Genomic DNA, 24,048 nt, shown 5'->3' on the forward strand with positions numbered 1-24,048 from the left:
TAACTGCCTCAACAAACTTTTATTGAAAAAAATGAAATAAAATTGGAGTTTGCAAAGACATGAACTTCCCACCATTTGGAGGCATGAACTCATAATGCCCGTTTCAGACCACATCACTTTCACATGACATTGATGTGGTGAGTGGTGCATGACTTCTTCCGTCTTTCAAGCATAACAGAAATGGTGTGCCAAATACTTTTTTCTTGAAGTCATTGCCCATTTAAACGCATAGTTATATATCTGTTGAAGATGCAAATATTTGTTTGAGAAGATTTTACAGCTAATGGTTCTTTGGAGCCCAAACTTGTTATTGAATTTTTAAAAATCTGCAATGCCTGGCTCTTTGGGTCAGTTGGTAGCACTGTTGTCTCTGTGCTACAGGCTTATGGGTTCAAGCCCCACTGCAAGGCTTGAATGGATATTATGGCTGACTTTCTAATGTAGTACTAAAGGAAGGCTGCATAGTCAGAAAGTCACTTTTTGGATGAGACGTGAGGGTAGGTTTTCTTGATGCAGCAACTGGGTCGATTGATCCCCTGGGTCCATCAAAATCATGTGGAATCCTTTGTGGCATATACATTTTCACTTGCTCAATTTTCCTACATGTGTAGCACTGATCCAATAATCTACTTGCAGGATCAGGAAAATCTGGCGCATTAAATTGAGGACCGAGCTGACAGTTCATGCAGGTATAAACAATCCAATGCGCTAGCTGAAGAGCAGCAGGGAGTCATCCCAGCCAACATTACCTCTCAAACATAACAGATTCACTACTCATTCATCTCTGCTGTTTGTGAGATCTTGTTGTGTGCTGCATTTTCCTACATAACAGTAATGAGTGCATTTATTGGATTTGATTGAAACACTTTGGAGCTTGATGAGGTGCTATACGAATGCAAGTTCTTTCTTTAGTTCTGTTAAATTTATCTTTCACTCCAGAACTAATTTGAAATGGTCTAAATGATTAGAAAAGCATAGGCCTAATCCCAGGACAGAAACATAATATGTTGCTCTGGGTATTGACTAGCTGCTTTCTTTGGACTTGTGTACAAATTAGAACTAATCTCAAGCTATCAAGTATCATTTCCTCACACTTTAGATTTCTATCTTAATCTATATATTCTCTTATAAAAATGGCAATATGTGTAAATTGTAAAAGTCATGCAATAAATATTTATTCAAATGCATATCTAGAATAATTATAGAATGAATGCGACCTAATACACTGTGAATGCCACTTGATGTGAGTTCCTGTGTATAAACTGAGATTATATTATATAAAAAGTGTAATTATTTGAATGTATTACCTTGCCATGACTGATGGGTGTAACAGAATGCTTATGCGTTATGTTGTATCCAGAATAACCTACAAAAAATCCTTTATCAAACAAATGTACATTGATATATGAATCCTTAAACAATATTTGACATGTAATGCAACGTGCATCTTTAAATAAAGACTATTAATACAACTGTATATCAAAGCAACTGAACTGTTTCTGTCTAAGAATGTAAGGCACATGTAATCCATTGGTGGATTAATACGGAGCCTTTAATGCAAGGGGGATGGGGTATAAAAGTAGGTAGTCTTGTTACAACTATACAGGGCATTGGTGAGACCACATCTAGAGTACTGTGCATAGTTTTGGTCTCCTTACTTAAGGAGGGATATACTTACATTGGAAGCAGTTCAGAGAATGTTCACGAGGCTGATTCCTGGGATGAAAGTATTGTCTTATGAGGAAAGGTTGGGCCTATGCTCATTGGAGTTTAGTAGATTAAGAGGTGATCTTATTGAAACATATAAGATTCTGAGAGGACTTGACAGGGTAGATGCTGAGAGGATGCTGCCCCTCCAGGGGGGGATCTAGAACTAGGGGGCACGATGTAAAACTAAATGAGACAAAGAGGCGCATCTTCCCTCAGAGAGTTGTTAGTCTTTGGAATTTTCTTCCCCAGAGAGCAGTGGAAGCTGGTCATTGAATATAATCAAGAGTGAGATAGACAGATTTTTGATTGACAAGTGAGTCCAGGGTTATGGGGGCAGGAAAGTTAAGGCCACAATCATATCAGCCTTAATATTACTGAATGGCAGAGCAGGCTTGAGGGGCCGAATGGCTAAGGGAAACAGAACACCAATTGATCTTGGGTCCAGTTTCCACAGGTTATGGTCCCATTGAATGGAATGCATATTTACTTTAAACAATCAAGATTACATTTTGAAAACATCTGTTTATTTTAATACTTTAACATGAAATTTTTAAGATATTTTATTTCATTTATGTTTTCTTCATTTGAAAGTGTCAGCTTTTTGGTGATATCTGTGGAAGTAAACACTTAACTAAAAATGACAACATAGAAACAGCAGAGAACACTACCACCTACAAGATCTCCTCCAAGTCGTACATCATCCTGATTGAAAACATCTCGTCATTCCTTCGCTATCGCTGGATCAAAATCTCCCTGAAGTTCTCTAATAGTACTGTGGGTGTACCGACACCACAAGGAATGCAGCAGTTCCACCTTCTCAAGGGCAGTTAGGGGTGGGCGATAAATGCTACCCTTGCCTGCGACACCTGCATCCCTTGAATAAAAAGAAACTCGTTACTTTGTCCAACCAGTCCATATCTACCAGCATCTATCACCTGCTGGCTGGAATAGCCCAGCCAAGTTTGTAAACGTGTAACAAATACCCTGATTCATGAAGCTTACCACAATGCACTGCAACCCACTTCTTGTCTCTTCTAACATTACATGGCCTCTACTTATAACATGGGTAGACTTTAACTGTGTCTAATAGCAGTGTGACTATTCCGGTTGCATCATCACAATGGGATCTATTTTCATTCCATTGTCATTTCAGCAATTTGGTGGACACCTTATTAAAATTTTTGAATCGGCATAAGGTGCACTGTTATAGTCTAAGAGACATGGCTGTTGAAGACATGTAGCTTCACAAATATATACTAAAAATGAAATGTGCAGTGCAGTGTTAATTTAGCTTGATTTGTCATGGAGTGGTAGAATGTACATTCATGTCAGTGACTTTTAGGATCAAGCAGTTGATAAAGACAGAGGGGCTCAACGTCAGCTGATATTTCCTAACATAAGGGGAAAATCTACACCCTTGACCCCCTCCTCATCTGACAATGGGGAGGCAGGCTGTCTTTGTGCCTGGGGAGTTGTACGTGAAAAAAAGGGGCTAATAATTACTTGAAAAAATGTCAAAAATGCTCACTCAATATGTATTCTGCATTCTGCCATGAAATGCAAATACTTTAATAATAACCCTGCACCAAAGGCCAGCATTTGCATTTCAAATATGGAATGAGTTTTGAATAATTTTTAAATTGCTTCTCAGGCAGTGATAAATACTCCCACTAGCTCGGTCATTATCTGTAACAGGACTGTATATTTCAGAGATTATTTAATCACCGTATCCCTCCCTCCTAGTACTGCAGATGGGAAAATTCAATTTGGCAAGTCCTGCGTCTGGGAATTTGAATGAGTTGTCATGTCCTCTACCTCAAGCTCCCCAGTGGAGCCAGGTGCAATAGAAGTTAAAAATATCACCCATTATTTAAATGATACATTTAATAATCTAGTTTCTGATTGGCTGACAAAGGATTTTAATCAATGTGATCAGACTTTTCACATCTCCTTTAATCAGGTGGAATTCCTGAGCCCACATAATGCCAGCCTCCAAGTGTTTTTTTTTAAAAAGCTTAGTTAAAGTCTTCCTAAAAGATTTTAGTGACTAACCTGCCTCCTGACAGCAGGGTGGCTGCCCACCGCTTGACCCGCCTGCTTTAATACTAGGAGTTGGGGGATTTTTAAGGTTTTAATCTTCCCATCTGCCATTGACTCATCCAACTTTAGGGTGTTAAGAACCCCCATACTGAGTCACTTCATATGATACCATGGAAACGCTTGTACATCGAACACCCAGAGGCATATGCCTATCTAATGAGTGTTTATCTCACTTATGGAGTCAAACTTAGAAATCCACAAACAACTCAGTTGCTTAAGATTGACCCAGTTGGTCTTTTAACCAGGGTAGTCCTATAACTGTGATTTTTAATTTTGCTGCCAATTTTGTGCCGCTTCCTACCTCTTAACATTGTCAGTTGCCTCAGTACTCCGTAGGGGAACCCAATAGCATTGTTCACAAACTATATGGTGCAGCCAGCCTGCTCCACTTAAAGGCAAACTGTCCCTTGTAAAGGGAAGCTGCACCAAAGAATATTGCCGAAATTTAAATTATGCCAAACTGAACCCCAGGGCAGAGGGAGACTTCCAGAGTGATGGACATCCACTGAAGGCCTTATTGGTGAAGGTGGCAGCAAGAAAGACACTATTAAGTATATTCAAGGCTGAGATAGACAAATCTTTAATCAGTAAGGGAATCAAGGGTTATGGGGAAAAGGCAGGAAAGTGGAGTTGAGGATTGTCAGATCAGTCATGATCTCATTGAATGGCGGAGCAGACTCGATGGGCCGAATGGTTTACTTCAGCTCCTACATCTTATGGTCTTATGGTTCCATGGGAGGCTAGGAGCCCTCAAGGACCACCCTCAGAAAGGGGTAGGAGCAGAGGGCCAGGAAGAGTTTGGACCCAGGCCAGAGTCTGGATCCAAGGAATTTCATAAAATCTGTTTAGAAATTCAATTTTTAATCAAATCATAATCGTTATTTCTGAGTTTGTAAAAGCAACAAACTGTCACGCACTTGTGTTCAATAGTTATTGAATACAGACTTACAAGAATAGAATTCTTTTCAACATTTACATTCTGAAGTCCTGATAACTGTGGAAACAGTACCAAAAGCAGTCTAATGATCACACATAGATAGTCAAAGTCAGTGAATGTATCTTCACATACATGTCTTTCCCACCACACCACCAGTTTCTTATGCTGCTCAATGCAGCATACCCCAGCACTAACATAGCAGCACTCCTGGTACTCAGGACTCACCTAACAATCAGATACACCATTTCGCACAAACACACCTACCAAAGCTTCCAGCATCACATCCACCTCTTGCTGCCTTCACATACCTCCAGCTTTTCAGCTGGAGTAGGTACATCAGCCAAACACAGCATAGTACAACCACCAACGTTCTTTCCTCCCTCTTGCAGGACTAGGTAGCATACAATAAAAGGGAGCAGAGCAGAACCTGTGTGGGGGACAAGGATGCCTGCATTTCCTGAGCCTTTCAGAGGAGTTGGTTAGCTGCATCATGGAGCCATCAGCAACAGAGCCTGCAGCATCCAACATCACTGAGGACATGAAGGATGACAGCACCTTCCTTCTTTACGTCCCTTCTCAACTCCATCCTTACCCAACAACCACAGTTTCAGTCTGTGTCTATTCATAGAGGCTCAATGAATCCCCAGTTAATGCCCACTACCTGCACACAATTAAATATAATAAATATACAATTAACACCTGGCACACTCTCATTCCTCTATCTAGTATGATGAGCAAGTTGCTAATGGTGTGATCATGGACGTCTTGCTTTATACCCCACCCCGCTCCCCAAACACTAGCCTTCCCCTTCTGCTATCAGACACAAAGGAACTGCTACCTGCCCAGTGACAGCAGCCTAGAGAACACCAGTCCAGCAATGATGAAGAGGCCTCATCATTTGGTTTTACACTGGCTGCAGCTGAAGTACTGGCACTGCACATACCTAGGAATCCAGTATAGAGATGGAATCAGCACATGGTGGCAGGCTGTCTTAAGAGCAAGCTAGCTGAAATACATGCTAGCCTCACATGCTGCTAGGCCCCCTGTTGAGCGTTCAGCCAGCCAGCAGCAGGGGCCACCCTCAACTGAATGCTACAATCATTCAACCTCGGAGACAATATGAGGTTTAACTGCTGCTGCCCCAACAGGACGGGATGTGGGTTAACTGTGAGTCACAACCCCATGCTTGAAAACAGTAGCAATTCACTTTTTAGCCCGGTATGTTCCATAGTACCTAACAAATAACTTGCATTTTTCTAGTGTCAAAGTAATTACATCCTTATTACATTGGGATGTAATAAAACATCCCAAGGCACTTCACAGGAACATTACAAAACAAAATTTGACACCGAGCCACAAAAAAAAAGACATTGGGGCAAGTGACCAAAAGCCTGGCCAAAGAGGAAGATTAGAAAGATCATCTTCAGGGAAGAGTAGTAGGAAGGTGGAGATGCTTATTGAGAGAATTCCAGAGTTTAGGGACTGTGCAGCTTAATACATGGCTGCTAATGTTGGATCAGGGATGCGGAAGAGGCCAGAATTGGAGGAGCACAGATCTCAGAGGGTTGTAGGGCTGGAAGAGGTTACAGAGTTAGGGAGGGATGAGGCCATGGAGGCAATTGAAAGCAAGGGTGAGAATAAGTCATAATAGTTGGAAGTAAACAGGTCATAGATACTTGCATAATTCAACACACCATGTTGAGAACTGCTCAAAGGCAGAGCTGAGGTCATCTTTGGTGAGGTGATGCAGAGAGCTTGAGCGGAGAGTGAAGATATGCTGCAATTAGCTATAGCAGCAATAGGGTTCACACTGGCATTTTGCATCCTGCTCCTCAGTGGATAGTTCTGCAGCTGCCCCATTGTGAGAGATTGAAGTTGGTGAGGGTGGGAAAGGCTAGAGAGAGGCTTTTCCTATAAAGAACTGGAAGTTTGGTTGAGCTCTGTACAGGCAAAGGGGTCATTCACTTGTACTTACATGTACTTAAAAGGCAAGGACATTGATCTATATATGGCACATAGCAATGATTTGCTCTTCCATCAAAGCTGCTGGTCAAGAACCTTCCACTGCAGACCTTATTGCAACTTTCACAGAGGAAACCACATGCTCCATGGTTGGCTGTTGAGAAACTTATACTGTGCACCAGTGCTAGCAGTGGTCTCCTCCATCCTCTCAGCAATGTGGCAGGTTTTGCAATGCAGCCTCTATTTGCTGGGTCACCTCTATGACACTGTTCTGAATGGAGCCTTCAGCTCCATCGTCTGGCTGTTTTGACCCAGGCTTCCTCTCTGGCCAGGTGTGTCCTCTGCTGTTCTTTCTACCACTCACCGCTGGTGCTCACTGTGAAGTGAACTTAACCTGGCACTGGCAGCACTTATCGGCCTTTCTGGCACCAAGCCCCAAATTGACTGCCGCTCTCAATAGTAATGCTGGTTCTTGTTAAAGAGGGAGCGGCTGATGCTGCAGGCTGGTGAGGCTGGTTTGGCTTGTTTTTGTCCACAGCAGTGGCCAATAATGTAGAGGAACCCACAAATAGAAAGAAGGAACAATGGTTAGCAAGTATTGGGCAGGTTAAGAAGCTTCAAACAGGAGGAGTGCCTAGGCATCACCAAGTTGCCCAGCTAAACACACCACCCCCACCTCCCCACCAAGGACAGTCAGAAGAAAGGAGGAAAAGGAAGAAACCCAGCAGGCTCGAAGGGCTGAATGGCCTACTCCTGCTCCTAATTCATATGTCGGCTCCTTGCCCCATGGAACTGAGAACCACAATGGAAGCTGTCCATCCTCCTGCAGGTGTTGTGTTCAGCAGGGAGAAGGGTAGGTTATTAATGTTTGGCTCCATGAAAAGCATGCTGACACATGTATGGCAAGCAGTGCACAGGATGAGGAAGTGTTCCCAAGCAGGAAAGAGTGGCAATTGCTGGCAAATACCAGAAAAGATCAGAGCTTTCTCTGTTCAACCAAGTGACAGCAATCTGCTGCATATGCAGCCGTGAGGGCAACAACAGGTGTTGAACGTGTAGCTGAAACCTGAAGGAGGGTAGGCTTCATATCCTTCACTCATTAGAGTATTAGCAGATGGTGAGGAGGATGGAAGTGCTCTGGGGAGAGCATGTGGCAAGGTGTGTTGCAGAGAAGGAGACAACACAAGAAATAATTCTTACCTTGGTTGTGCATGTCAGATCATTGAACTTTTTACAGCATTGCCAGCGTATCTAGTGGAATAGTCTCACTGTGTTTACTTGCTCTGAGATTATTCTTCGTACAGTTGCTATCCCTACCTTTGGACTTGAGTCCTACTAGAGGGGAAGATGATAACTGCATGCTGACGCTTGCTCTTTCAGGATCTCCTCATCTGACAATCTTAATGCCTTTATCCCATAGTGGACCTTCAGTTTCACCTCCCAACAAGCAAAGCAAAAAATGAAAACAATGTCCTCACTTTTGGAGGCTGCATCTCACTTTAAAAAGTGCAGTCTCTCTTCTTAATGATGCTGGCAACCCCCAATACCCACCTCCCCATCCCCCATTCCAACACCACCAACCCCCCCGCACCACCCCGCCCCCCACCCCCCGCCGCTCTCACCCAACCCCCAACAAAACTACTGATGGTAAGTTGCCCATCTATGTTAAAAAACTCATGGGCCACTTACCCGTCCTAGACTGAGATAATAAATGCCTAAAATTAAAAGCTACTCACATCGATGTAAAGTAGTCAAATATAAACTAATCACCTTTCCTCTTTTGAGCTTGAGTGTGTGTCCTTTGCTACAAAAACAGAACTTTGACTAAAAACAATACTCCCTGATGAAAGAAGGTGTTGACCATTTCACGGCTTTTTTTTTAAACCACCAGAACTGGGGACAGATTATTTATCCAGTTTATCAGCAGGATTTTCCTCAAGGAAGGTGTTCACACTGCCTACAAATGTAAAACTGGGTCCATGTAGAAAACTGACCGATTTTCATTTCCATTGATCTCAGGTGGTTTCCACAATTGTATGATGTGTAACCCAGACTAATGTCAAGGCAGCAAGTTTCTTCACTCTCCGCCCATACATATGACACAGGGAGGGAGTGAGCAATCAGCTTAACGATATTGAAAATCAGACAAATATGTGGTTTGGAGTCACAATTCGCTATGGGCTTAGCTTTGTGCTGCAAGCATAGCTTTATAGCCAGTGATTTCATATTTTGTGTTCAATATTAATCTTGCTCATAGGAAGAAACAGGGATATCTCTGCACCTTAAATTTGTAGTTACTGTCAAAAATCAATTAGAAGTCTTTTGCAAAATATGGTTCTTTGAATATTAATCTTAACACTACATATAGTGAATAAAAATAAATCAATGGTCATTCATTTATTGATTAAAAAATACAGTGATGAAGGGCTGTATTGTGATCCGATTCTTCGGGGAGAAGAAACTTTGAACAAATTCACCTGTTTTTGTCCAAGCTGCTAAGGGTTAAAAAACAAGAACGGAAAGTCTGAGATTCCTATGGCACAGCATTTACGGAATTCAGCTTTATGCCACCTCTGGAAACAGATGTTGCCCAAAGCTGTTCATGGACAGGATACCACATTCCACCACACATGATGCCATGAGGTCTGAACTTTCTTTAATAAAGGTTTCTACCGTCTGTCACATCCTTTCTGCTCAGTATATTTTGCAGCCAATCATTTTATCTTGTTACGTGTTTTGAAAACCTTCTGTCTAATCACACAAACTTTGTTTGGGTTTGTTCTTGTGAAATTTGCTGATGCAGCTCTCTTTGCCAATTCACTGAATCAAATTAAACAGTTTCAAAACTTTACAGACTTCCACTGCCTCGATTTAATTAGTACGTGCTGGAATTATGGAGACCGTCTGGTTTTATTTAGGAAGATGATTGTGTGTGTGTGTGTGTGTGTGTCTGTGAGGGTGGGGGTGGGGAAGGGGGAGGGGATGTGAAGAGGAAGGCTTACTCACTTTCTCAGAGTGTGCAATGGCATCAGAATAGTCTTAGCAATGTGGCCACATTTGTAAAAAAAAATAACACATTTGCTTAGTTTTGACTCAGAGTGCTTTTACCAGGTTTAAAGTAGATTTGGCTCCAAAAGTTGCCAGATGAAGTCAGTGCTCCTCCCACTTTTTGTGAAAAATTCTGAGCCAGGAAAGCTTGAGTTAGTAATACTGAAAGCTTGACCACTTAGAGCTGCCTCTTCCTGAGATCCCCCGTTTGTTCACAGAACACAGGAAGTCAATGAAAGAGAACCCACAGCATACGCCTTCCTGTACTTCTGCTGTATATTATTACTGTTTAAAGGCTGCATAGTCCAACGCCATCTTTCTGGCTGGGAGGAAAAGTGTGTTATTCTTTTCACAAAATGTGGAGCCCTTGTGTAGTTTGGAAACTAGAGTGCTTAAGTCAGTGTGCTTCTTAAATGGGTCTGCACAGCGGAGCTGATCGAGGGAAACGATGATGAAGAAAACATCTGGACAAGAAGTGGAAACTGGAGACATGCCAGGGTATGTAGTTTAACATATAACAGACCAATTATTGCTAGGTTAAAAAAAAACAAAGTGCCTTACTATCCCAGGAGCTTTCTCCTAATGCATTTCACATATTCTTGCATTAAACTGCAGCTTCAACTTTGCAAAGTCTGACTTCACTCATGCTATTGTGTTAATGATCCAATTGTCAACACTGTGTTAGTGTGCTAATGTGGCCAGTGCCATAGCCACTACGGAATGCAGCAAACTTACATTCTATGTCCATTCAGCCCACTGCTAGGTACGAAAGATGAATGCGGACAGCCTCTCACACCTCCTGTCCCTTCACTGCCGTTACCACTTCCAGGTATCAGTATCCTGGATAAACTCATAAGGACTTGTCCAGTGTGGCTTCAGCTCAACATCAGGATGGAAAAAGTCACAGAAATACTCCACAACGAACCACTAGGGGTAAGTCTGTGCTAAGCAGTTATTTCAGGATGAATTAGCAGAGGAGCCAGGAATACAATGACTAGGAGGGGTGTCCTGCTACTATTAAAAACATTTATTTTCTATCAATCTGTAAAGAAGATACAAAAAGAAACTGTTCAGATTTCAGCAGCTAATATTTTTTATCATACATTTTGCTAACTCCTCCTAGATTTAGCTAAAAAATGGCAGGCTGGAAATCAGGCTCCTGTAGATTAGGTTTGTATCAGCTATCCCAGTGGACCAGACTCCTCTGTCCAAATGATTTAAAAATGATCGTTCTTTGGGAAGCTCCTTTTACTTGTTAGGCATTTTGTTGCTAACAATCAATCCGATTAAAATGTTAATTTATCATTTTAGATCACTCTTTGAACAGCCTAAATTATACCTGCGAGTGGCAGTAAGGATTATCCATTTCTCTAAACTGCAGGGTTAGCCCAGGCACCTACAGGGATAACCTCAGAAGTCAGCAATTTGCCTTTTGAGCAAGCTCCATTCTCTTTTCTCTGTAATGAATAGACCGCAGACAGCAAAACAGCAAAGGTGACTGAATTGTACATCATTGCATACACAGAAGGAAAAACCAGTAAAACTTGGGAAATTTCTGGTACTGGTCCAAACTGGTCTTGTATACCTTAAAATGGAACTGCAATTCAGACCAGGGTTGTTTACATGCTTTACTGATGTATTTGCCCCTTGCTTGTCGTGAACATTTCTCTGAAGAAGAGTCAAACGGACTCAAAAGGTTAACTCTGTTTTTCTCTCCACAAATGCTGTTAGGCCTGCTGAGTTTTTCCAGCATTTTCTGTTTTTGTTTCAGATTTCCAGCATCTGCAGTATTTTGCTTTTATCTTAGTGAACATTTCTGTGTTGGATGTGTGTGTGTTTTAGTATTTCCAGATACTCTCCTAGTTGAACAAATAGTACTAGTGGGTAGCTGCACTACCATCTGGTGAGCTGCAAGTTATATAAAAGGCCCACCATCAGCATCAGTGTCTATCATTGGTGCAACAGCAGGAGCAGCATCAGGATCATTGTGCGTGGTCTTCTTCCCTGAAATCTCTATGGCTTTCAGAAGTATCACCACGTCATGATTTAAATTAATGGCACAAAACTGTCAATGAGATGAATACCAAGCCAGTTGCACTTACACTATTCCACACATGCCATGTTTGCAGGGTATCTACTTGCTGTGCCCACTCATCTGTGTGAGCATTGGCAGCGTAGGCACCTCTGGGTTTTTGCAGTTCATTCCTTATGCTTGCTGGTAGCCATTCTCCAAGTGAGTTTGGTCTTGGCATAATGACAGATAGCGGTGGAAACTGAAACTCCAATATGTAATTTATTTTGGAGATAGCAGAATGTTGGGTGCCAGAACATTTTCCATTTTGGTCCACCATGGTCTATATCTCCATACAATTCAGGAGAAGCATTCACCTTCCTACCTTTGCCACCCTTTCACCACCAATGTTTGGTGTCTCACCCTGTGATTCCTCATTGACTTTTTCTATAAGTATGTGTCTGTGGTGGTGATTACTTCAAGCGTGGCATTTCTCCTTCAGATAAAGGGTGAACATGTTCTCCATGATGTCTGATGGTACACAAAGAGTAAATAAGTATATTTGCCCATATGGCACTGTACTCTCAATATGAACATATTATGCTTGAGCATAATCACCATGTGTGTTAACACATTCATGTAATATATTGTACAAATCATAGAATATTGGAAGATTATAATACATACAAGTTCAGTACAATCCTACAGTTTCACCTGTTTTCCAAACTCTCCCTCCAAGACATATTGGCAGTAGTTTGTTCATATGGGATCAATATATCCACACTGAGAGTCCGCCAACTGTGCCGTATGATTATTTTTTATTTCTGTCTTTAAACATAAGAACAGTGCTGATTGAGACATGGCAATCTGAGCTGGGGGACTTGTTTGCTTTCCTACATTTATCATTCTTTGATGCAATGTATGATATAATTTGCATATATATGTTGTTTTCACTGAAGTGTGACATTTGTGTTAAACGTTTTAGTGCCTGTACAGCTGTTTTTCATGTTTTTGTTTAACTACCACTTTCCAATGTATGCATATATATCCAGAACCTGCTGCTTTAGTGCAATGGTCTAGCACACCTAAGTGTTCTTAAGTTGCTTGATGTCTTTTACACTTCCGTTGAGGTCTTTCAGCAGTTGACACAGTATTTACCATCTGCATAATGAACTCCCATGCTTGCCCTGTCCTTTGCATAATTGAGGGGGAGGGCATTTTCCCCCATCCCCAAAATAAATTGCATCGCGTCATTTTAGAAATAATCTAAATTTACAGAGCCTGGTCAGTAAATTGTGGGTTTGTGATCTCCTGTTGAGCTATTTTCCACTTTAAAAAGCATGATCTACAGCTGGATTAATAAGACACCAACAGGCTCACAGGTTGCCAGAGTCATGGAAGCAGTGTTATTAATGAAGGCATTATGATTGACTGCTATTTTTAAATCACCCCCTTTCCTGTAATGCACATGCCAGTAGAAGTCTCCTGGCCTCTGAGTCACAGGATCATGGGTTCAGGTCCAATTCCTCACACAAATAACCAAGGCAGACACTGAAGTGCAGCACCAAAGGAGTGTTGCAATTTCAGAGGCACTGTGTTTTACATGAGGCATTAAAACCTCTTTAAGGTTGAGGTAAATAGTCCCTCAACTCTTCTTTTGAAGAAGAACAAAGAGTTCTCCCATAGCCTCTCTTCACCAAAACCCTCAAGAGATTATATTATCTGCTTATTTCATTGTTGTTCATGGGGGCTTGCTGTGCATAAGTTCACTGCTTTATTTGTCAGCAAAGACAACAAACATCTCTCAGAAAATAACTTATGGATTATGAAGCAATGTGGGATGTGCAGAGAATGGGAGAGAGATTATCCGAGTCGCAAACTTCTTTATACCCCTAACAAAATCACGTGCTCGTGAGTTGCACATTTCCAAAAATAACATTTTTCCCCTTTTGTTAGTGGCTCAATATTGACAAGAAAACTGACATTTTACCTATTTATCTTTTTTTAAAGGAAGTACGGCCTATTTCTTTCTACTGCTTGCAGTGTAATGTGAAAACTTAAAACATTTAAAATTAACCAGCAGTACAAAAACTTATACTGTTAACTAAATTAAGCTACTCCTACAAAACATATCTGGGTAAAAAGGTTTTGAGAAATGTCAGATGAGATCCAAAGGTACATATTTAATATTTGATTATCTGTGCGGCTCATGGAAGAAGAATGCCATTACGAGTAAGCAAACTGCTTTCTCATTTTAAGTCTTGTAACAAAGTATTGTCTTCATTAACACATTTACTAGCACAACGCTCACACACCTTGTGACTGAACAAAGAACTTAGCGCGAACCTGCAAATTCTCAAAAGAATGGACAATGCCAGTTTGGGATGAGTAATGACATGAAACAGATTACTTGCTTTGTACCACAGATAATGTAGTGATGCAGTTGGTGCTGTTATAGGGTGGCTGAGTTGTACTATTAATGATTGAGTTGATCTGCAGACACTTTTTGGGTGGAAACTTTAAGTTTACATACAATATACTTAGCAGCAACTACATGTGTGCTTTCAACTCCAACTCTACATTGACTGTTGAGGAAGCTCGCGCTACTCCCTTACTGGCTACCACAGATCATGTGATCTTGCCTTACAGATATTATTCTTAAAGGTACATTACACTAAATAAAACCATAATTACTACAGGTGCAACTGTTAATTAGGGAACCTTCCGCACTCTAGTTAAATGTATAATAAAGTGATGATTCTCATTGAATGACAAATATGACAAATGTTTCTTTTAAAATTAAATTTAAAAGTGGGACTTAGTAACTGCAGGTCTAAATACAGATAAAAGTAGTTAGTACAGAAGCCAAGTTATAAAGTAAATAATTGGTGCTGCATTCAGCCCCAGTGATGATTGCCATTCAAATCTCTGTGTCACTCATATTTGTCCACCACTTGCCTATTCTGGCTGAGATGAGGTTAGTCATTCCTTGGTTGGTAATTTTGTTGGCTGGAGTGTCTCAAGCAGGCTGGGTTAGCGTTCCCATTCAAATGAGTGGAAGATTTTGTGCAGATTGATAAATTAATGTAGGTCAATACACTAAGAAATTACTGCTGTCCTTTGAATACTATTGAGTATTGAATAGTATTAATTATTGAGGCATGGCCTCAATTTAACACCTCATGCAAAATCCGCAAGACAAGTGTCTTTTATCTAAGCATAGTATGATCCTGTCAATTAATAAATTGTTCCAATGACTGAAGGAGGAAGGCGAGAAATCATGTGAAGGAAAGGAATATGTTTGAAAAGTTGCTTAATCACCCAAGCAGAGATGAAAGCAAAATACTGCGGATGCTGGAAATCTGAAACAAAAGCAAAAAATGCTGGAAAAACTCAGCAGGTCTGACAGAATCTGTGGAGAGAGAAACGGAGTTAATGTTTCGAGTAAGTATGACTCTGAAGAAGAGTTATACATGGTCGAAACGTTAACCCAAACAGAGATGTTACCTGTTTACTCTATCTGGTCAACATTTGTTTTTTATGGTTTTAACTAGGCCTTCTCCAACCCCAAAAGCAAGAGATGGACATATGGAACAAGTGTGAAAGAGGCAAAGGCCCAATCCTCGATAAAAACACAAGCCAAGAGATTCCAAAAGTCCTGTACTCAATGCAGTGAGCTGGAACTTCTACATGTCCACCTGCCCTGATCCCTACCCAATCCCAAATCCCATTATTGGTGTAGGGGCCCACAACATACATGATGCTACTGGCATGCCAGTCTATAGTATAGGAACACTAGATTTCCAAATCGGCTACTTCTTTGGCTAGTATACCTGCTTCATGCATGTGAACTTATTGCTGGCTATATGTTGGGCAGGGTTGATAGGACCTGGGGGTACTAGTGGATAGCTCATTGTGACAATTGGCGCAGGTATTTGGTAACAATGGAAACGTGCATAAGACCAAGGTTGTAATTGAACTTTTGAAGAGTGCAGGATTGACCCCGCACGAGTATCATTCTGGTCACTGTCCAACAGTATGGACAGTTTGGTACAGGGAAAGGTAACTAATGAACCGTTACTAGAGGTTAAGCCTCTTAGCTGCAATAAGACACTAAGTAAACTGGGAATGCTTATGCTGGAGAAGAGAAGCTCAGGGTTAGATTATCAGTTTTCAAGACTGTAAAGAATATAGATAAACTGAGTCATAATACATCACAAAAGGGGAAGGTGGCACTTGTGAAATTACCTTGGGGTATTTTGTGTTTACTTTGTGATTTAAAAGATTTTTTCATGTCAGATCTATTACTATGTTTATAGAGCGCTGCAAGTGATGAATAATATCTTACACTGTATTCCTCACATAAACAAATATCTCAGGCAACATCTCAAGAAAGCTTAAATATAGTATAAAGAACCTTTTCAGTGTAATACAGAAGGAATTTTGTTGGCTGGAGTGTCTCAAGCTGGCTGGGTTAGCGTTCCCATTCAAATGAGTGGAAGATTTTGTGCAGATTGAGAAATTAATGTAGGTCAGTGCACCAAGAAATTACTGCTGTCCTTTGAATAGTTTTGAGTATTGAATAGTATTGAATAGTATTAATTATTGAGGCATGGCCTCAATTTAACACTTCATGCAAAATCGGCAAGGCTGGTGTCTTTTATCTACGCATATTATGACCTTGCCAATTAATAAATTGTCCCGATGGCTGAAGGAGGAAGAGAAATTTAATAGAAGGATTCAAAAGTTTCACTGGATTTGAGAAATTAAAAAGAGCAATTAGTTGTATGAAAAACAGGGAATGCTGGAAATACTCAGCACTCTTTGGATCATGGAGGGGCAGCCTGGCAGCAATGGTCGTCACCATGGCACAGCCATGGCACAGCCACCCCTATGGCAGCAGCGCCTCCTGAAATCAGCGATCCTCTGCCACCAGCCCCCCACCCCCTCACCAGTGCCTGCCTGCCTAGCCCTGACGCGCCCCCCCCACAGATCCCACTTCGAGGGTGCCCAGTCAATGATGTGCTGTCATCCAGCAGGTACAGCCCCAGCAGTGGGCACTGCTAGCATGGAAACTGCTGAGGCTATTGAGGTGCCAGCCCTGTGATCAGGCCAGCAGCTCTTGGGGCAGACTATCATCCTTAACAGGACAGCCGTCAAATTGGCTGCCACCCGCAAAATGTGGTCTGGGTCCTGCCACCTGCCAAGGCAGTGTTGCCCCCAGTGCACAACCTCCCCCCCCCCCCAACCCCCCGTTCCCCGCCCTCACAGCTGTCAGCCCGGCAACAGAATATCTGCCGCCTCCTCAGTCTTCCAGCCAATGTTTCAGGCTTGTGACCTTTCATCATTTATTTACACCACAAGTGGGTAGGGCCAGATTTCTGATTGGTCCTCCTGGAGGACAAGGCACAGCTAACAGTTTCTCGAATGTGTAATGCGATCCTGCCTGCTGTAGGGTAATTCGACACTCTCTGCAATATGTAATTTGATCCAGTCATTGTCAGGCAGTCAAGGAGGCTTCAGTGCCTCCAGTGCTGCTGTGATTGAACTGTATGACTGAGGGAGGTGCAAGGCAAGTGAAGCAGTAGCTAGATTGTGAGGATCACCTCACCCAATGGCCTGCAGTTGTAATTGTAGTCGTTCTCAGCTAGTAAAATACCCTAACGAGTGGTTTAGTTACTTCTTTGGAGATTTATGGGTTTTGTTCCCCATCTGGAAGTGGTAAACTTTCTTTAATTAAGAATGAAAGGACCAATGGATCAAAGCTACAACTTTCTTAAAGGCAAGGTTCGCAGGAATCGCCCAGTCCCACCGAAAGTCAATGGACTTTTTGTTGGCCTGCGTGCATCCTCCGTGATGTGTCCCGCTATGACATGGTTGGAAAATTCCGGATTAAGAAACATTTATTAACATAGGAAATGGAAGACAAGAAGCGTAAAGACTCAATGGTTCTGGATCCCAGTGGTGCTAATGTAGCAGGAATCTCATAAGGATGTGCTTTGTCAGGCCCCACTTCAGGATCCGGTCTCCAGGCGACAGGCTTGGAAATGGCGACAATGTGCTTCAGCAGGCAGGCTCCATCTCCTATCCCTGGAGCCTGGAGCCTGAAGTTACCTTGTCTCACCCGAAGCCTGCTCCCTGAGGCCTGCCAAAGCATGTTGTTCCCAAGCCTGTTATGCCTTGACAAGCCTGCAGGAGGCAGGCAGCTGTTCCTGCTGCTTATCAGGCCATTTGTAAGTTATTCCTGGTACTTGTTATCTAAAGCAATGCCTCAGATCCACATCTGCTTTAGGTTCCTGGCTCCAGGGTTGGGAGGATAATGTAACAGGGTGTGGGGGCCGGGGGTGATTCAAAAATGGACTAGGATGTTGCTGAAGGACCAGTCTCTTCAAAATGCTGACAGGTGAGGGGAATGTGGGTTTGTTGGTGGCATAAAGCTGGAGCTGGCAGAAATGGCAGAGGGTGACCCAATGAAAATGAATCTGTTCAATTACTTGTACCGTTGGGGAATCTGTAATGAAGGGATATCAATTTAGGTTTAGTAGTAGAAGCATAAAGGGGGCATTAGAAGAACATTTTTCAATTCAAACATTGTTAGAATATAAATCTTTAATAACAAGTAACTATTGACTGAGTCAACCAAAGAGCTAATTTCTATAGATAAGTCCAGTTGGAGATCCAGCATTGATGCAGATTGGTTGAATAGTCTTGATTCATCTGGAAGTCTCCATGGTTTCATGGGAAGATGTGAAATGATGGGGGTAGATTTTATGGGGGGGTGGATGGGGGCATATTCCCTGCATACCCCCTCATAATTGAAAAGTCCGTGGTCAACCCACCCACCTGAAACCTGGCTTCGCTGCTGCGATACAATGCTGGGGGTAGCCTTAACTGAGTCAGAGTAGGACTTCTGGGGGAAGGAAATCCCACCTTCGAGAGATTGGCCAGCAATCTGCAGCGCCAGAATTGAGTAGTGGCCACAGCAGTCCCAATGAAGAAGACTGCTAGATCCTCAACTTTAGATAAGTCTAGAGATTTTGTATAGGCCTGGGTGGCAGACCCAGTGAGGGGGGTTGGGGGGGGGGTGGGGGGTGGCTGTGTTTTAGAGGCTGGGGCGAGGGAGGCTTAAAGGGGGGAGATATGATCCTGGAGGGAGGCTGGGGTAGTTGGGTGGTGTGGCTGCCTCTAATGGGCACAGGGAATCCCCAAAGGAGGTACTCCTCTCCCTGCCAGACAGCAGCCCACACTGAAAGCTGACGGACTGCCCATCTTGCTTCCACCTTCCACTGCCAAACATATTATAGCTGTGGAGGCAGAATGATGCCCTTAAATGGCCACTTAAGGGCCTCAATAGGCTGAAGGGCAGGCAGCCTGCCTGATGCTGTAGCCACCCACTATAATGTAGGAGAGAGGTCAGGAGTGGGTGGGAGGATGAGGGTCAGGCTACCCATTTTACTTTACGAGCCTCTCTGCCTTCAAATGTGTCAGTGGGGAGGCTGCAAAATAGAGTCCCATATGACTGGAAGTTATCCTTAAGTTGACTGGGAATGAATTCAGTGGGATAATTGGATGCTATCACAACCGAGTGTCACACAAAATTTAGCATATGCCGGGCAGACATCTTCCTCGCAATGGATATTTTCATGCAGATGTGCATGGAATGATGAATGTATAGGTGAATATGCAAACCATTATAAGGGATCTGGATAGGTATCAAAACATGGATGTAAGTATGAAGTAATTCTGCAATCAGACTCTCCAGCAATGAGTTCCCAGGGTTATGATCTGGGAATCAGGTCTCCTCAAGCAGTCTCGTCTCCAACTCATATCTCCTCTGAGTACAGCTTCCTTCTGAAAGTGTGGAATTATTGCTATCTCCATTGCATTAGAAGAGGCAGTATGGATAATTGAGATCACAGTGAGATCTTGTAGTTTGCAGAGCATCATAGAGTGTGAGCTTTGAACTTAGAGTGGTCTCATTCCCCTATTGTCTGTGCAGCGGCAGGACTGAGTACATTAATTGTGGACCTTTGCATAAATATTTGCACACTAAAGACAAAAGATTGGACTCTGGTACAAAATACAGAAGGATATTTCTTTGGAAATCGAAACAAGTGAGTCAAGAATGATGTATTTTAAGTTTGATGACTCTTTTGGAAATGATGAATAATGAAGATATGGGGAAGGAAGGTGCATTATGACAGAGGAACGGAATATGCCTTTAGGTCTAAATTGAACATTTTTGCATCTGTTTTATGGGTCTAAAATGGGAACAAAAATAACCAAGTTAGCAGTGCAGAAACTCATGTTAAGCTGCACAGGAACTCAGGCCATTGCAAAATTGGTCAAAACCTTTTCTTTAGATGGCACCAGCAGTTGCTTAAAATGTGCATAGGTCTCATTTTAATAATGAAATAAGGCGACTGCACTCATCTCAAACCTGAACTCCAAGGCCTGAATTCTTTGCTCGTTGGGCCTGTGTGATTGACAGGCCCGAGAGCGGATGGGAAACAGGCCTCCGCGATCGGCCACCGACCGCGATTTCACGCTGGCTGGCCAATTAACTGCCAGCCAGCATGAAACATGCGCTGAGAAAGGCTCAGCACTGCCGTTGAGGAATGGAAGAGGACAGGCGCCGACCTCACCGCGGGCGCTGGTGAGCACTTCCAGTGAGCTCCCTGAAGGCAGGCAGCTACCTCAGGGAACTGCAGCCCTCCACAGAATAAACAAAACAACATAAATGCTGTAAAACATGTCCATGCAGCTCAATCAAGCATATGAAAGCGTACCACCTAAAAAAAACAGTCCCCAGGTATCTCTTTTCATTTTATTTCCCCACAGAGATTTCATCCCTCCCCTAGATTGAGGTTTCAGAAAAAATGTAAATACCGCCTGGCTGATTGGCCTGTCCACCAACCGTAAAAGTGGACGAGCCAAGAAAAGTCGCTTTCAATTGCCTCCTTGATTGGGCTTAAGTTCCCGCTCAATTGTCAGCGGGTGCGCTTCCGACACCTGCGCATGCTGGCTGTCCTGAAGTTCGCCCGCATGCGGGATGGCATCGGGAAACTCGCCCGCCATCATTTGCGCTATTTCACGCCCGTTTGGATTGGGCACATGCGCGCCAACGGGGCGTTAAATTCTGCCCTTAAATTTATTTGCCCTAGTTTGCACGGCAACAAATTCTGATTAGCATTTCCGCAGCCTAAACAGCAACCCTTTAAGGACCGTTGGAGGCAAAGGACCCAAAAGCTTGGAAAATTTGCTGTACTTCGTGGGATCAGGAGGGACAAGAGTGCTTCTCCTGGCTTCACAAAACAATTGCAGGTTCGCTGTCATCCTCCTTGCAATCACCTCCCCCTCCCAACCCAACCCTACCCAGATTTACCTCTGGGTTTCAAGGTAGGCCAAAATTCCGACGGTCCCAGCAGGCATGTTGCATCAACGTGTCTGACGGGCACCCACTGCTCACCTGATGTATTCTGATGAGGCAGGAGGATGAATTTACCCTTTGCGCATTTCACTGCGCCATCGCTGCTGAAATTGCACCGGAGTCAGGGCGGGGGGGTGCTAAGAAATTTATGCCTTGGCAAAACTTGTTTTAAATAAAAAGAATGTGCCAGAGGATTGGAGTGTGGAAAATCTAATATCCCTCCAAGATAGAAGACACAGAGAAAAGTCAAGAAATTCAGTTTATGCTAAACTAAGACTAATAAATTTGAAAACTCTTAGAGAAGCAGGAGTTAACCAGGATTGGTCAAGAAGGATTTCTCAAAGGCATGTCTTGTTTGACTAACTTGATACAATTTTTTGAAGAAATAACACAACGGATAGATAAAGGAAATATCAAGGAAAATTCATGTGTGGCCAAACAGGCACCCGGTGGGGGGGAGGGGGGTGCTCAGGGAGCAATCAATGAATGGATAATGGCCAAAGTGCACCAATTATTGGGCCTTGGGCCTCAAATCATCAAACCTGTTAGCTCCAAATACCTATTGGGTGCCCTGGGCTGTTCGGGAGCGAAGGAGCCTTGAAGATCGCACTGCTGCATTTTTGTAGACTCCAGGGGCGCAGTGCAAAACATAACTAAATGTAGGCAGCTGTTTAGATATACAAATCCTACTGAACAATCATTTTTCTCTTTGGGAGCTGTAAAGGTGAAAAGTAATATGTTGTCAACTAAATTGAGAGAGGGACTCGTTCGAGCCACAGCATTAGTTAATACATCGGAGTTCAAGTATTTAAAAGTGCGCAGCAGACTCAAAGGTGTGGGTAAAGGGATACCAAATAAGAAGGAACTGATGGGTAATGCGCTGATTGTCACTGTATATAAAGCAGGGCAAGAAGACAAAGACATTAGGTGCATGCAACGGTAGCACTATTAATACTGCATTTTTAAGCACAATTTGCTTTTTAATTTTGTGCTTTTTCAAATTTATGTAGGTGAGCTCAGCTCACAACTCTTGAGTAGCAGACTAACCAGCAGCTTTCTTTCACGCTAAATTAGTCAGCATTAATGTAACAGAGCTAGAGGACCCCACTTGATGTATACGCTTTCTTAATTTTTATACTTAATTATCAATATGATAGAGCTCAAATAAAATTATACTTAACTTACAACTTTAACTCAACGCAATGAACATCAATGAGGGAAAAATTCATCTATCACAAAGTACATCATGTTTCCGCCCTTTTTCCACATTATTCAACAGTTCCAAAAGTTACCAAACTCAAACACGTCATTGTTGATTCATTCATCATCCTTATACTGATACCAACTCAGAGTTTAAAATTTTAACAGGGAAGACAGGACATAACATTCTAAAAAGTTATTTGATTGAAGTAGTATCTTTTTGCTATAAATAGAGGTGCATAGTTTTGCAAATGGAGAACGGGGTTGAGGCATGATCTTTTTCAAAGCACTTCTAATATAAATAGTCATTTGGTACTACAGAACTTGAGTATTGCTGAAAAAAAGAGACATACTGTCGAAGGTTTTCGTCTTGCACTCATCCTGATTTGAATTTGAACAAAAGCTTGGCAGTTAACTGCCCCCTGGTGCATTTTCCATGGCAACCCCTCCACCAATCAGAGTCCACTTGCCAACCAGTAAACACTCTCTTCTCATGCAGTATAAATTATTGTTCCTTTTACTATTGGTTTTCTTGTGGTGTCCTGATGAATGCAAGACAAAAGGCATGTCTCTTTTTTTCAGCAATACTCAATTCCAATATATTGAACAAGTTAATTACTGTACCATGTTCTTCAGCTATTTACTCTAAGCAGTCATAGTGCTTTCCACTACTTCCTGTCTTCTTCACCTAACTCAGTACTGCCGTCACAATAATGGGTGACTCCTGCACCAAAAATAAACATAGCCAGTCAATTTATTTCAAAATGTTGACATGCACTTCAGCATTGATAATTCTAAACTGCAATATTATCTAAACAGTTTATATGACTGTCTCTTAGCGAAAAAATGCCCTTTCTATGCTCTAATTTCAATTTTACTTGAATGGCAAACGTCGTCTTATCAAACAATAACTGCCATTCCTGTACCTGTAAAGATATATTGACGCAGCAAGATAATGTTTAGTCTAACGTACTGGAATAGACATGTACAGAGGGAGATAAGCAGACACTTGCCGACAAGCACAGGATCAAAGAGACACACACAAACAACATAAACAAAGCCATATGCACGCACACACACACACACACACACACACACACACACATGTACACCCATCAGCCTGCAAACATAAATTAGAGCAGATAGAACACAAACCCAGTATCAGACAAACACAAATAGACACAGCCAAAATGTTACAAATTTTAATATTCCTGTGTCCAATTGATGCTTTGTAAACACTATAATAGACATCATTTTTTTCCCAATAACATACAAGTACTGTTGTCTTTAGACCACATTGATATCCTTCTTAATTGTTTGCAAGAGTTAGCAAGGATTACACAGTGATTGTCTCAGTCTTCTCTCTGAGCATAACAGGAACTGCATGCAGGTAGCTGGCACAGTGCTTTCCAAAATATCTGAAGTACAAAAATAATAATCAACTGGGATTTACAAATCTATATTCATCAGGTTTAAAATAGTTATGGAAAAGACAAGGAACAATCAAGCACAAAATACCTAACTTGAAGGCTAATTTCAGCGGAAACAAAATTCAGCTCCATAGCATCAGTAGCTTCAATGCTAGAGGTGCTACTTTAGTATAAAATGGCATCTGCGCTGCTTCTGCTCCCTCCTGGCATAGCCCATGCC

At 42.2% G+C, this 24,048-nt stretch overlaps 1 protein-coding gene across 1 annotated transcript in view; it reads left to right on the top strand.

Annotated features, from left to right (window-relative positions):
• Nucleotides 1-9,952: 9,952 nt before the first annotated feature.
• The window catches only part of rin3 (Ras and Rab interactor 3), a 96,732-nt gene continuing 82,636 nt past the window's right edge, over nucleotides 9,953-24,048 (top strand). Inside the window, exons 1-2 of the mRNA XM_041214710.1 lie at nucleotides 9,953-10,255; nucleotides 10,510-10,690. Of these exons, the coding sequence (XP_041070644.1) occupies nucleotides 10,206-10,255; nucleotides 10,510-10,690 (231 nt within the window). The 5' untranslated portion in view covers nucleotides 9,953-10,205. The remainder of the gene's footprint in view (nucleotides 10,256-10,509; nucleotides 10,691-24,048) is intronic.

The sequence above is a fragment of the Carcharodon carcharias genome, chromosome 20 (assembly GCF_017639515.1).
Source record: "Carcharodon carcharias isolate sCarCar2 chromosome 20, sCarCar2.pri, whole genome shotgun sequence".
Lineage (NCBI taxonomy): Eukaryota > Metazoa > Chordata > Chondrichthyes > Lamniformes > Lamnidae > Carcharodon > Carcharodon carcharias.